The sequence below is a fragment of the Leptonychotes weddellii genome, chromosome 12, assembly GCF_054177405.1.
Source record: "Leptonychotes weddellii isolate Sample4059 chromosome 12, ASM5417740v2, whole genome shotgun sequence".
Lineage (NCBI taxonomy): Eukaryota > Metazoa > Chordata > Mammalia > Carnivora > Phocidae > Leptonychotes > Leptonychotes weddellii.
This window is the reverse complement of record NC_138380.1, coordinates 15,305,429-15,318,025: the sequence shown is the minus strand read 5'-3', so window position 1 is coordinate 15,318,025 and position 12,597 is coordinate 15,305,429. Positions and strand designations below refer to the sequence as shown.

The 12,597-nt window shown below is 40.0% G+C and overlaps 1 protein-coding gene across 1 annotated transcript in view; it reads right to left on the bottom strand.

Annotated features, from left to right (window-relative positions):
- The window catches only part of MTPN (myotrophin), a 57,094-nt gene extending 51,706 nt beyond the window's left edge, over positions 1-5,388 (bottom strand). Inside the window, exon 1 of the mRNA XM_006734327.3 lies at positions 5,041-5,388. Within this exon, the coding sequence (XP_006734390.1) occupies positions 5,041-5,112 (72 nt within the window). The 5' untranslated portion in view covers positions 5,113-5,388. The remainder of the gene's footprint in view (positions 1-5,040) is intronic.
- Positions 5,389-12,597: the final 7,209 nt, after the last annotated feature.

The window sequence follows — 12,597 nt, the reverse complement described above, 5'->3', positions numbered from 1 at the left end:
GGGGCACCTGGCTGGCTCGGTCGGTCGAGCATGCAACTCTTTGAATCAGGGTTGTGGGTTCAAGCCCCACATTTTTGGGTGTAGAGATTACTTTAAAAAAAAAAAATCTTAAAAAAAAAACTGTGTGACTATAAATACAAAAGTTTCCACAAGCTATCAAATAATCAGTCTCTACAGAGTACCTTGAGCAAAGAGAGCCTCTCTGAAGATATTTAAAGTTTATTAAGAGATGTTGTCTCTATGCTATTTCTATATTGTTACAGTTAAAAACTTTTAAAATTATAGCCATTTTCCTAAGTCTTTATTCATAATCAGAGATAACTTGTTGTGCCTCCTTCTCGCAAGCCCCTTTCTTTTTCTTAAGGTGCTGATGCTAAACTACTCTGAGCTAAGAAACCAGATAACCATTTCGAGGCAGACTGATACAGTGAAAAAAATATGGGCTGTAGATTCAGACAGCTCTATGTTTAAATCCCAGTTGTGCTACTTACTCTGTGACCTTGTTAAGTTGCTTAACTTCTCTAAGTTTCAATTTCCTCAACCTTAAAAATGGGAATACTGTTAGCTATATTGAAATGCTGGGGTAAAAAGCAAATGAAAACTTAGGTAAAGATCTTGCAGAGTGTCTTCTAGTACCTGGCAATATAAATCACTCTGTTAATGGTAATCTTTATTACACAGCCAGTGAAGTATACTGAAACTGTAGCTAAGTCAAGAATAAAAAGAATTTCTTAGAACATGTGCTTTTAATGTGTGAAATTCCTTGGCACTGTACTGGATACAAAGATGAAAAAGAATATAGTATCTAAGCTCCAGAGGCTCAGAGCCTAATTAAAGACAGACATGTAAACAAAGTCACAGCAATTTGATAAGTGAAACAGTAAAAGAAGGAGTGCACCATCTGAAGTCAAGTGTTTTTTTCTGGAAGGAGTGGTATTTAAGCTCAGAGGATAAACAGGAGCTCACCAGGTTGGGGGTTAGTGATTGAGGTGAGCCAGACTTGGTCCAGGAGGATAAAAAGAGCACATGTAAAGATATACAAGTAAGAAACAGCCTGGCACAGCCTGGAGCAGAGCGTTTGTAAGAGAGGAGAGTTTAGAAAGGCAGGCATGGGCCAGATCATAGTGGCCTAGTCTTCCAAACCAAGGAGTAGTTGGCCCTTTTAAAAATTAATAATGGGGGGCGCCTGGGTGGCTCAGACGGTTAAGCGTCTGCCTTCGGCTCAGGTCATGATCCCAGGGTCCTGGGATCGAGTCCCGCATCGGGCTCCCTGCTCCTTGGGAGCCTGCTTCTCCCTCTGCTTCTCTCTCTCTCTGTCTCTCATGAATAAATAAAATCTTAAAAAAAAAAAAATGTTAAAAATTAATAATGGGGAAAATCAACAATGGGGAATCACAAAATATTTTAAGGGCAGTGTAGGAGGTTGGCTGAAAAAGATAACATGCTCAGAATTCACAATACAGAGAGATATGCAAGTTGACTAGGAAAGCGAGGAGTACCATAGTCAAGGAAAATACAGTTCAGGCGGGAAAGACGCAGCAATTAATTGAAAGCAGTAGTGATAAGAATGGAGAGTAAAGAATGGCTGAGAGAGAAGAGGGTAGTCTTGACAATACTCAGAAGTTGGGGAAAATCCCCCAATTTCCCATTTGGGCAAATAGGTGGGTCAAGAGGTCATTAGTCAAAATGGAGACAACAAAAATGAAAAAGTTTCTGAGAAGACAATCTGGGCTCAATCTGGATTTTATGTGAACAAAGCCGTCTATTAGGAAGACTGGAGCCAGGTGAAAGCAGAATTAACTCCAATGGAAGAAATGAACATAAAGGTAGAAATGGAAGACGAGGCAAAGGTAATGTCACCCAGAAGAAGTACACAGATTGAAGATGGGGTTACGAGTATCTATTATTGCTGCTCATGAAGATCTCGCTCTCTGCCTTTCACTTGTTTTCCAATTGGACAAGCTGAATTTTATGTAAGTGAGATGTTACAGTTTTCATACTTCTTTAAAAGCATGAAAATCTTCCCATACAAGTCTACTGAATGTAGATGCTTAAGTTTCCTGAGCATTGTGTCCAACTTCTTCATTATCGGGCTAGGCCTAGCAGAGTGCTTGGGACCTGAAAGGTGCCCAATAAAAATGAATGAACTAACCAAGTGTGGTCTTTAGGTCAGTCAAGAAGCCAAACTGTTTCAGATATTGTTTTAATGTTACAGATGAACATTTAATATGGATTAACCTAAAATTTTCTTTATATGCTGTTTTTTCCATTTAGAAACATACACTTTTCAATGACTTGGGGACTCTGAACTTATTTTTCAGAGTTAAGAACTCACCTAAAACCAGGAATTTATGCCTATCCTTATTTCAGATTTCTGTATAGAAGTCAAAAGCAGGTAGAAAAGTAAGATTATTGATTTTTTTTTTTTTTTTTTTAAGATTTTATTTGACAGAGAGAAAGCACAAGCAGGGGAAGTGGGAGAGGCAGAAGCAGGCTCCGGGAGCCTGATGCAGGGCTTGATCTCAGGACCCTGATATCATGACCTGAGCCAAAGGCAGATGCTTAACTGACTGAGCCACCCAGGTGCCCCAGATTATTTATTTTTTAAAATGTTAGTTTTAAAAAGGGAAAACACTAAAATACTTCACCTACAGGTCCATTCTTATATATTAACAATGTGCGAGATCTTCATAGGAGTACTGAGGAGAGTATTTTAAAGACTCACTGCTTAGAAGGAAAATTAGATGAGTCCAAACGTTCCTTTATGTACTTTGTTTACATACTTTTACTTAGATAAATGCACATTACATAAACTCAGTATCATAATGAGTGTTCATAAATTGGTGGATGAAAAAGATGAGTCAATGAGTAAGCAGGGAAGATGGCTGCTGAGCAGAAGAAACTATGTTATAAGCACTTGAGAGTGTGAATAGCACTATAAGGGAACTTAGTAAACCCTGGAGTGCTGGTTTTTGGTGGTTTTGGGTTTTTTGCGTACTTCTAACAAAACAAAAGATATTTTAAGAGATTCAAGTTACTCAATAAAACTAAGGAAAAAGCTCATTGTTCATAGGATTACATTACAGTCAAACTTTTCAGATAAACCAGTTCTTAATACTTCCTTCTGCTTTTCTTTGAATGTCTAGCCTCCCTCTCATGCATGTCTCTTTTGATGAGAATAGGCAGTAGGGTAGTAATAGGGAAAGAACAAATCAAACTGAACATAACAACCTGATTTTAAAACTTAAAAAAAAAAAAATTGGGGAATGTCCTACTAGAATCTTGGTATCATATGCTTTCACAATTACAGTTTATATTGGGAGAGACTGAATGGAGCAGTTAAAGAGCCTGAGTTTTGGAGTCAGCAGTTCAGTTCTGGCTTCATTATTTGTTCTCTCTGTAACTCTGGATTTTTGTTTTAAGTACCCTCCATCTCAGTACTCCTATCTGTAAAATGGGACGAATAAAAGGACTTCACAAGACTCACAAGGATGATATAAAACAATGTACCAGGAAGACACCACATAAATGGTGTTGTTTTTGTAGCTGTAAGCTCCATTAGTACTTACCAACTTTTCATATTTCAGGTATATCAAATAACCTAGGTCTGCCATAACAGAAACACAAAAGCCCACTCACTTCCAGAGTACTGCAGTGTCCCACCACTGGGAAGTGTACCATGGATTGAAGTGTCCCAGTAATTTCTTCCTTTCAATCTTAGATCGAAACATCCAATAAGTCAGGTTTCAGACTGCCACTAGCTGAGAAGGCAGCGAATGGTGTCCTACGAATCCATTGCAAATAACAACAAAACACATATTCTGCATGCAAAAAGTCCAAATTGTAATGGGATTACATAATCCTGCAAGTTTTAAGAAACTCTGCTTCTGCTTAGTTGCTTCCTAACATAGATCGCTGAAGCAAAAACAGCATACCAGCGGTCATATCCTCTGAAGAACTAAAATTTAGATCCAGTTCTCACACTTTTAGAAGGTGAGCAAGATGCCCTCCATGGTTATGTCATAAAGTTATATTTTTTAGAAGCAACATGCCCTCCATGGTTATGTCATAAGGTTATACTTTTGTTTTGGAAAATTTGTTTTTACATTACCATCATATTATAATCGCAGGTCAGTTCTCTCATAATTACAAAAGGCACAGTTTTAGGGTCAGGAGGCAGGTCAGCTTGGGATTTTAAGCTTACCATTCCACCACAATGAAGATTCAACTTTGTATTTTGAGTTTAGGTTTGAGATTAGCTTTCTTCATCACAATTTTACCCCTAAACATATTGTGACTACACTGCATACTATTTATGACTCGTTTGAGTATTTCCGATGGGATCAAGGATAAACATGGAGTAACTAAAGTCACCATGCTTGTTTGAAAACTATTGATATCTTAAACATTGCCAGGTGCTGACTGACCACCTTACCACTTGAAGCAAATACGTATTTGTTGTAGTGTGGGAGAGGAAAAAGGCCACACCCAAAGTTAAGACTTCACAGTGAAGTGATACCGAGTTTCACAATTTTAACCATTGCTATTTTCGGTACTCTTTTTCACGGTCAATGAATACTTTAAATTCTCAAGAGGCTCAAAGTTCAAGAAAACGTTCCTCTGATTCTAATCACTTAGGTTACTTCATTCAGCAACCGGCAGGTCTAAGATGGAGAATTACCCCATTCAAAGAAAGATTTAGGTTACTCCGGCACAGAAGAGGGCCAAACTCAAACGACCAGTGCTCAGAAGTGACTCTAAAAGACGGTTACCACTCCTCCCCTCCCCCAGGGAGCAGGCAGACAAGAAGAGCCTGACTGTATCACACCAACCAGTTACCTGACAGAACGCGGCCGTGTTATCCGGACCCCTCCTTCAGTTCAGACGCTCCTAGACCCCCTTCTCTCCTTGGTGCCACCTCCATCCAGGCTGTCTCTCCTCCCCACCCCCCACCCCCGCCAGCCCAGCTCCCAGCAGCTTCCTCAGCCTCATCTGCAACCCACCTCCGTGCTCTCGCGCACTCCACTCGTCGCCGCTTACCTTGGCCACATAGTCTTTCACCTCATCCAAGTCTCCGTTTTTCAGGGCCCACATGAACTCCTTGTCGCACATCACTGCAGCGGGGCGGGCCGCTCGGCCGGGCAGAAGACGAGGAGGCGGTGGTAGCAGCAAGCGGATACCGCGGGGCGAGAGGGAGACAGGGCCGCGCGGAGCTGGAGAGGGGAAGAGAAGGCGGTGGAAGGCTGCCAGGCGGGCGAGGCAGTTGGCCGCGGCGACCGTTGGGGCGGGAGAAAGAAAGTTCTTTTGCGGCCACCGGGCCCAGCAGAGCAGGTTCCGCCTGGCCGACGAGAAGCAGGAGCGTTTGCACTTCCGGTTCACTCCCAGCTAGGATCCTCCCCCAACTTCCTCTTCCTCTTCCCCTGGGCGGAACGCCCTGCTCAGGACCCCGCCCTGACGGCCCGCGGCGGAGCGCTCCACGTGCGCAGGCGCAGTGGCTAGGCAGGCTGGAGAACGGGGTCCACGGGGAGTGGGCGGGACTGAGAGGCCAGTGAAGCGAGTCCGCGGGCCGCAAGCGCGGGTGGTGGGGTCCCAGTTAGGCTATTTCGGATAGAACCAGGATGTTTTTGCACGGCACACACGTGGGAAAAACTTTTAAAAACACAACCTTGGAGGTCATCTTGCTCACCTTCTAAGTGTCCAGTAGGAATGGTCGATTTGAATTCCTTTCTCTTTTCGTTCCCTCCTTTCCTCTTTCTTTTACCTTTTTCCATCCCTCCCTCCCTCTTTCCTCCCTTTTTTGCTCCTTCTCTTTCTTCTTCCCTTGGGCTCCTACTCCATGCTAGACTCTGCTGGCCACTGAGGATATAGTTAAAAAGATGGAATAAAATAATGCCTGCCGTCAAAGACCTCTTCAATACTTCAGATAACCATGTGAATTCAGTGTAATAACTACGTACAGTGTTGTTTGGAGGGAAAAATTTCAGTGTGTGGTGGGGGAAAATTTTTACTCATCTCCCAGGCTAGCAAATTATGTCCAGGACTAGAAATTCAGCTTGATGCCATAGGGTAGAGCAAACCCAACTGTCCCGTACAATTTGCGTGTTTTTTGTTTGTTTGTTTTTTGTTTTGTTTTTTAATTTTCTGTTTGTTCGTTTGTTTCCAATGGGTTGAAGCTTCGGAGCCATTCTTGTGAAACCAGTTCTACTCTGCCTAGAGTTTGGGTGTAATATACCTCGGGGCACAGCCTCCAGCTGAATTGTGCCCCAACCCTAATGACCCAGACACGCACACATGAACATAGATCCAATAAAAACTTACTGGAACTATTTTTTTTTTAAAGATTTTATTTATTTATTTGAGAGAGAGAATGAGAGAGAGCACATGAGAGGGGGGAGGGTCAGAGGGAGAAGCAGACTCCCCGCAGAGCAGGGAGCCCGACTGGATCCAGGGACTCCAGGATCATGACCTGAGCCGAAGGCAGTCGCTTAACCAACTGAGCCACCCAGGCGCCCTTACTGGAACTATTATATGTATATAAAAGTCTATTATTTATGACCCACTAAATAAATAAGCCACGCTACTAAATATGCTTGCCACATAGTATAGGGGTTCAGATCATAGCCTTTGGAAACAGATTGCTTAGTTTTGAATACAGGATCTAACCCTTACTAATTTTGTAAGGCAAAAGTTATTTAACCCTTCTCTGTTCAGTTTGCCACATATGTTAAATGTGAACAATAATGTCCACTAAATGTAATTTTTTTTTGCTACGATTTAGAAATTGTAAATGGAGATAGGTTTCAAATCAAAAGAAAGATCAAATATTTAACAGCTACCTTGATTGATGTTCTGTTAATTCGACTTTCTGACAAAAAAGACCCATCTACCTAATGATGATACATTTCTGGAAACAAATCTCAAGGAATAATTTGTAAGGCAAATCCTAGAGTCCCTATGTCTTCTTGATCTCCCACTCACACCTGTGTGATCTTTGAGTTACATCATGATGATGGCTCTTGATTTATATCTCTAGCTCAGACTTCTACTATGATTCATTCTTATATTTAACTTCTTAGCCATTCAAATGTTTCATACTTAACATGGGATTTGGTCTCCTCTAGATTTTAAACCTAGTTGTCACTTCCCCTTCTCTATGAATGACATCACCAACCACATGTCACTAGAATCAGAAACATGTAACAAAGATTCTCTCCTTGACCAAACTGTAGCTAGGCTCCTCTGAGCCCTGTTCTCGACTAGGCCTCAACCTTGACATATAAAAACTTGAACAAACACTACTGTAGTTCCTAACAGATCAAGGCCACATCCTAAGATGAACCCAGACCCCTTAAAGTGCCTGCCTGAGAAAACTCAAGGCTGTTTTTGTTTTTTTTTTTCTTTTCGTTTCAGCTAACACCTGAGGTTAGGCCTCTGTCTCCCAGTCTCTGTTGGAAGGTAGAATCCTAACTTCAGTGATTGCCAGCTAGCATACACAGCTGGCCTACTTGCATTTACTCTCTTGAGCTCCACTTGCCTCCCCTTTATTCCCTCTTTCTCCCTTTAAAACACCCATTCATCTCCATACATATCAAAGTTGAGTTCATTTCAGATTGGATTAGTTTCCCTATAGTAATAGTTTGTCAAAAATTTAGACATAACAGAAGTAAAACGAATGAATCACCAGAAGTAGTAATTAGTCAAAGTTTACTGTGCACATACCAAAAAGACAGTTTGCAAACCAGGAGCACTCAAACCAAAATATGTAATGAGGCTCAGGGGTATATTGCTATAAAGCAGCTTATGTAGTGGGAAAGCAGACTATTTATTCTTCACAGTGACTGGTTATAATATTAGAATTCTCTTAAATGATAGGGCACAGCTCATATCAACCTTGGGAAACAGTTTAAGTTTTGCTTGTGATTTTCAGAGGCATAATAAGAAATTACCCAGGTCAAGTTAGTCTTGCAAAATAAGTTAAATTAATCTTTGTTTGTATGATTAAACTGGTATTGTCTGCTCAGGGATTTTTCAAGGCTGGTCCCTGTTTTTGATTGTAGTAAGTTATTACCGATATGGGGCACCTGGGTGGCTCAGTTGGTTAAGCGACTGCCTTCGGCTCGGGTCATGATCCTGGAGTCCCGGGATCGAGTCCCACATCGGGCTCCCTGCTCAGCGGGGGGGTCTGCTTCTCCCTCTGACCCTCTTCCCTCTCTTGCTATCTGTCTCTCATTCTCTCTCAAATAAATAAATAAAATCTTTAAAAAAAAATGATATTATATTACCGATAAAAATCTGCCCTTACCACTTTAACTAGTATCCGGCTTTGTTTATCTTTGACAATGGAAGTCATACATAACTCCTATCATTCCCGATCTTTCCCTCTTACTTTATACATCAGTAAGGCTTTCAAAATATATCTTAAATTGTTCACCACTTACCATCTTCACTACTGATCACCTTCTGCAACCCTTCCCAGCCCCACCATCTCTGTCTGCACTGCTACAGTACCCTCCCAGCTTGTTTCCCATTTTCATTCTCTTTTCCTAGTAATTCCTCACATAGCCAGAGTTACCTTTTTCAGACATAAATCCAACAGGAACTTTTCACCCTAAGACCTTTCAATGGCTGCCCATTGCATTTAGGATAAAATCCTAATTATTTGCTATGGCCTTCAGGGTCTTCTTTGATCTGACTCTGATGTCTCTCCCATCTTATGACACTCCCCTCCTACCCCCATTGCTTCTTGGGTTTCCTCCAAAATCTTGTCTTCTGTCAGTTTTAGGAAAAAACAAGCTCATTCCACCCAAGGGCTGATGTTTCCTGTCTGGAATGCTCTTTTCATCCTTGCTCACTCCTTCTGAACTTCAAGGTCTCAATGCAAATGTTACATCATCAGAAAGACCTCCCAGACCACCCACTTTAAATAGGTCCCTCAATGAGTTCTACCATATAGCCCAGTTTTTTCCCCTTTGACCTCACTTATCACAGATTTTTCATTATTTTTGTTGTTTGTTTACCTACTTTGCTAGGTATTCATGGTGCTCAACAAATATTTCCTTTCGTCTACCACCCTGAGCACAAGAGAGAGTTGCTCTTCCTGGCTTCCTTGTGGTTGAGTAATGTCATGTAACTAATTTTGGCCTATTAGTTATGAACAGACGTCATATGAGTCATTTCCAGGCTTGCCAATGCAAGACCCTTCAGAGCTCTTGATTCCCTCTGCCACAGCCACCAGCAACATTCAAGACAGTGGCCAGCATCAGCCTGCGTTCCTGAGTGACTCTATTGAGCAGAGCTCCCCTACCATTCCACAATGGATATGTAGTAAACTTTTCAGACACTGAGATTTTGGTTTTTATTACTGCAGCAACACCGAGCCAATCTTGACTGATACAGAAATTATTGTCAGAAGGGATCTGTTACTAGAACAAAAACCTTAAATAGACGGCATTGGCTTACGGGCTAAATGGTACACAACAAAGGAAGTGATATTAGAAGCCGTAAGGATGATGATTCATAGTCACAGGAGTGAAACAGTTGGCAAAACAATCTCCCCTGGTAGCATAGTGAAGCCTGGAAGGCAGATAATGTATCCTGTACATGTGTAGCTCCAGTGGAAGAGGCTGGATGCTGATGGCATGTGTTGGTAACTATTGTTTGGGGGGGGGGCATATTTTTACTTATTTTTCCCTGCTTTACTGAGATATAATTGGCATATTACATTGTGTAAGTTTAAGGTATCCAGTGTGATGATATGATATATGTGTATATTGCAAAATGATTACCTCAGTAAGGATAGTAAACACATCCATCACCTGATAGTTACTCTGTGTGTGTGTGTGTGTGTGTGTGTGGTGAGAACTTTTAAGATCTACTCTCTTAGCACCTTTCAGGTATACAATATTAACTATAGTCACTGTGCTAAACACTAGATCCTCAGAACTTACTCACCTCATAACTGGAATTTTGTGCCCTTTGGCCACTTTCACCCATTTCTCCCACCCCGTAGCCTCTGGCCACCACCAGTATACTCTCTTTTTCTGTTTGGTGTTTTAGATTCCACATATAAGTAAGATCAAGATCATAGAGTATTTGTCTTCCTCTGTCTGACTTCTTTCAGTTAGCATAATATCTTCAAAATTCATCCATGTTGTCTCAAGTGGCTGGATTTCCTTCCTATTTATGCCTGATCAGTCAATTTCTGTATCACCACATTTTCTTTAGCCATTCATGTCAGTAGACACTTAGCTGTTTTCCATCTCTTGGCTATTGTAAATAATGCTGCAGCGAACATGGGAGTGCCGATGTCAGTTTGGGATAGTGATTTTGTTTCCTTTGCATATATACCCAGAATTGGAACTGCTGGATCATGGGGTTGTTCTATTTTTAATTTTTTGAGGAACCTCCATACTGTTTTCCAAGTGGCTGCACCAATTCACATTCCTACCAACAGTGTACAAGGGCTCCCTTTTCTCCACATCCTCACCAACACTTACTATCTCTTGTCTTTTTCATAATAGCCATTCTGACAGTGTGAGGAGATATCTCACTGTGGTTTTGACTAGCATTTCCCAGATGATTACTGATGTAATTCATATAACTGTTGGCCATTTGCATATTTTCTTTGGAAAAATGCTTATTCAAGTCTTTTGCCCATTTTTAAATTGGATACTTTGTTATTTTGCTATGGAGCTGTATGAATTCCATATATATTTTGGATATTAACCCCTTACTAGATATATAATTTGCAAATATTTTCTCCAATTCTGTAGATTATCTTTTCATTTTGTTGATTATTTCTTTTTTGTGTGCAGAAGCTTTTTAGTTTCATATATTCCCACTTGTTTATTTTTACTTTTATTCCCTGGGTTTTGGGCATCATATCCAAAAACTCATCACCAAGACAAATGTCAAGAAGCATTTTCTCTCTGTTTTCTTCTAGGAGTTTTATGGTTTCAAGTCTTACATTTAAGTCTTCAATCCATTCCAAGTTAACTCTTATGTGATCTAAGATATTGGTCTAATTTCATTCTTTTGCATGTGGCTGTCCAGTTTTCCCAGGACCGTTTATTGAAAAGACTGTTTCTCCCCACGGAATCTACTTGGCTCCCTCTTCAAATGTTAGTTGATTGTACATGCGTGGGTTGGTTTCTGGGCTCTCTATTGTGTTCCATTGGTCTATGTGTCTATTTTTATGCCAGTATGATTTGTTTTGATTACCATGGCTTTGTAATATGTTTTGAAATCCTGAAGTGTGCTGCCTCTGGCATTGTTCTTCTTTCTCAGGATTGCTTTGACTATTTGAGGTCTTTTGTGGTTTCATACTAATTTTAGGATTTTTTCTATTTCTGTAAAAAATGCTGCTGGAATTTTTATAGGGGTTGCATGAAATCTATAGATTGCTTTGGGTAGTGTAGACATTTTGACAATATTAATTATTCCAATCCATGAACATGGGATGTCATTGCATTTGTTTGTATCCTTTTCAATTTCTTTCACCAATAGCATACAGTTTTCAGTGTACAGATCTTTCACCTTCTTGGTTAAATTTATTCTGAAGTATTATATTATTTTTGATGTTATTGTGAATGGGATTGTTTTCTTTTTCAGGTAGTTCATTGTTAAGTGTATAGAAATGCATCTGATTTTTATATGTTGATTTTGTATCCTGCAACTTTACTGAATTCATTGATTAGTTTTAACAGTTTTTTGTTAGAGTCTTTAGGGTTTTCTATATGTAAGATCATGTCATCTGCAAACAGACAATTTTACTTCTTCCTTTCAAATTTGGATGTCTTTTTTTTTTTTTCTTGTCTGATTGTTCTGGCTAGGACTTCCAGTACTATGTTGAATGAGTGGTGAGAGTGGACATCCTTGTTTTGTTCCTGATCTTAAAGGAAAAATTTTCAATCTTTCATCCTTGACTATGATATTAGCTGTGGGCTTGCCATATACAGCTTTTATTATGTTGAGGTACATCTTTCAATACCCAATTGTTGAGAGTTTTGTCATGAAAGGATGTTGAATTTTGTCAAATGCTTCACCTTCACCTGCATCTATTGATATGATCATGATCTTTGTCTTTCATTCTCTTAATGTGATGTTTCCCGTTTATTGATTTGTGTATATTGAGCCATCCTTGTATCCCAGGGATAAACACATTTGATCATGGTGTATGAACCTTTTAACGTTCTGTTGAATCAATTTGCTAATACTTTGTTAAGAATTTTTGCATCTAGACTTATCAGTACAGAAAACTATTAGTTTTCTTTTCTAACAGTGTCCTTATTTGGCTTTGGCATCCAGATAAGTCTGGCCTTGTAAGATGAGTTTGGGAATATTCCCTCCTCTTCAATGTTTTAAAAAAGTTTGAGGATTGTTATTAATCTTTTGAGTGTTTCAGTAGAAACCAAATTCCTGGACTTTGTTGGGAGGTTTTTGATTACTGATTCAATCTCTCACTTTCTTACTCATTATTGGTCTGTTTAGATTTTCTATTTCTTCATGATTCAGTCTTGGTAGGTTGTATGTTTCTAGGAATTCATCCATTCTTCTATGTTATCCTAGAACAACCTAAACATATAATTGTTCATAGTA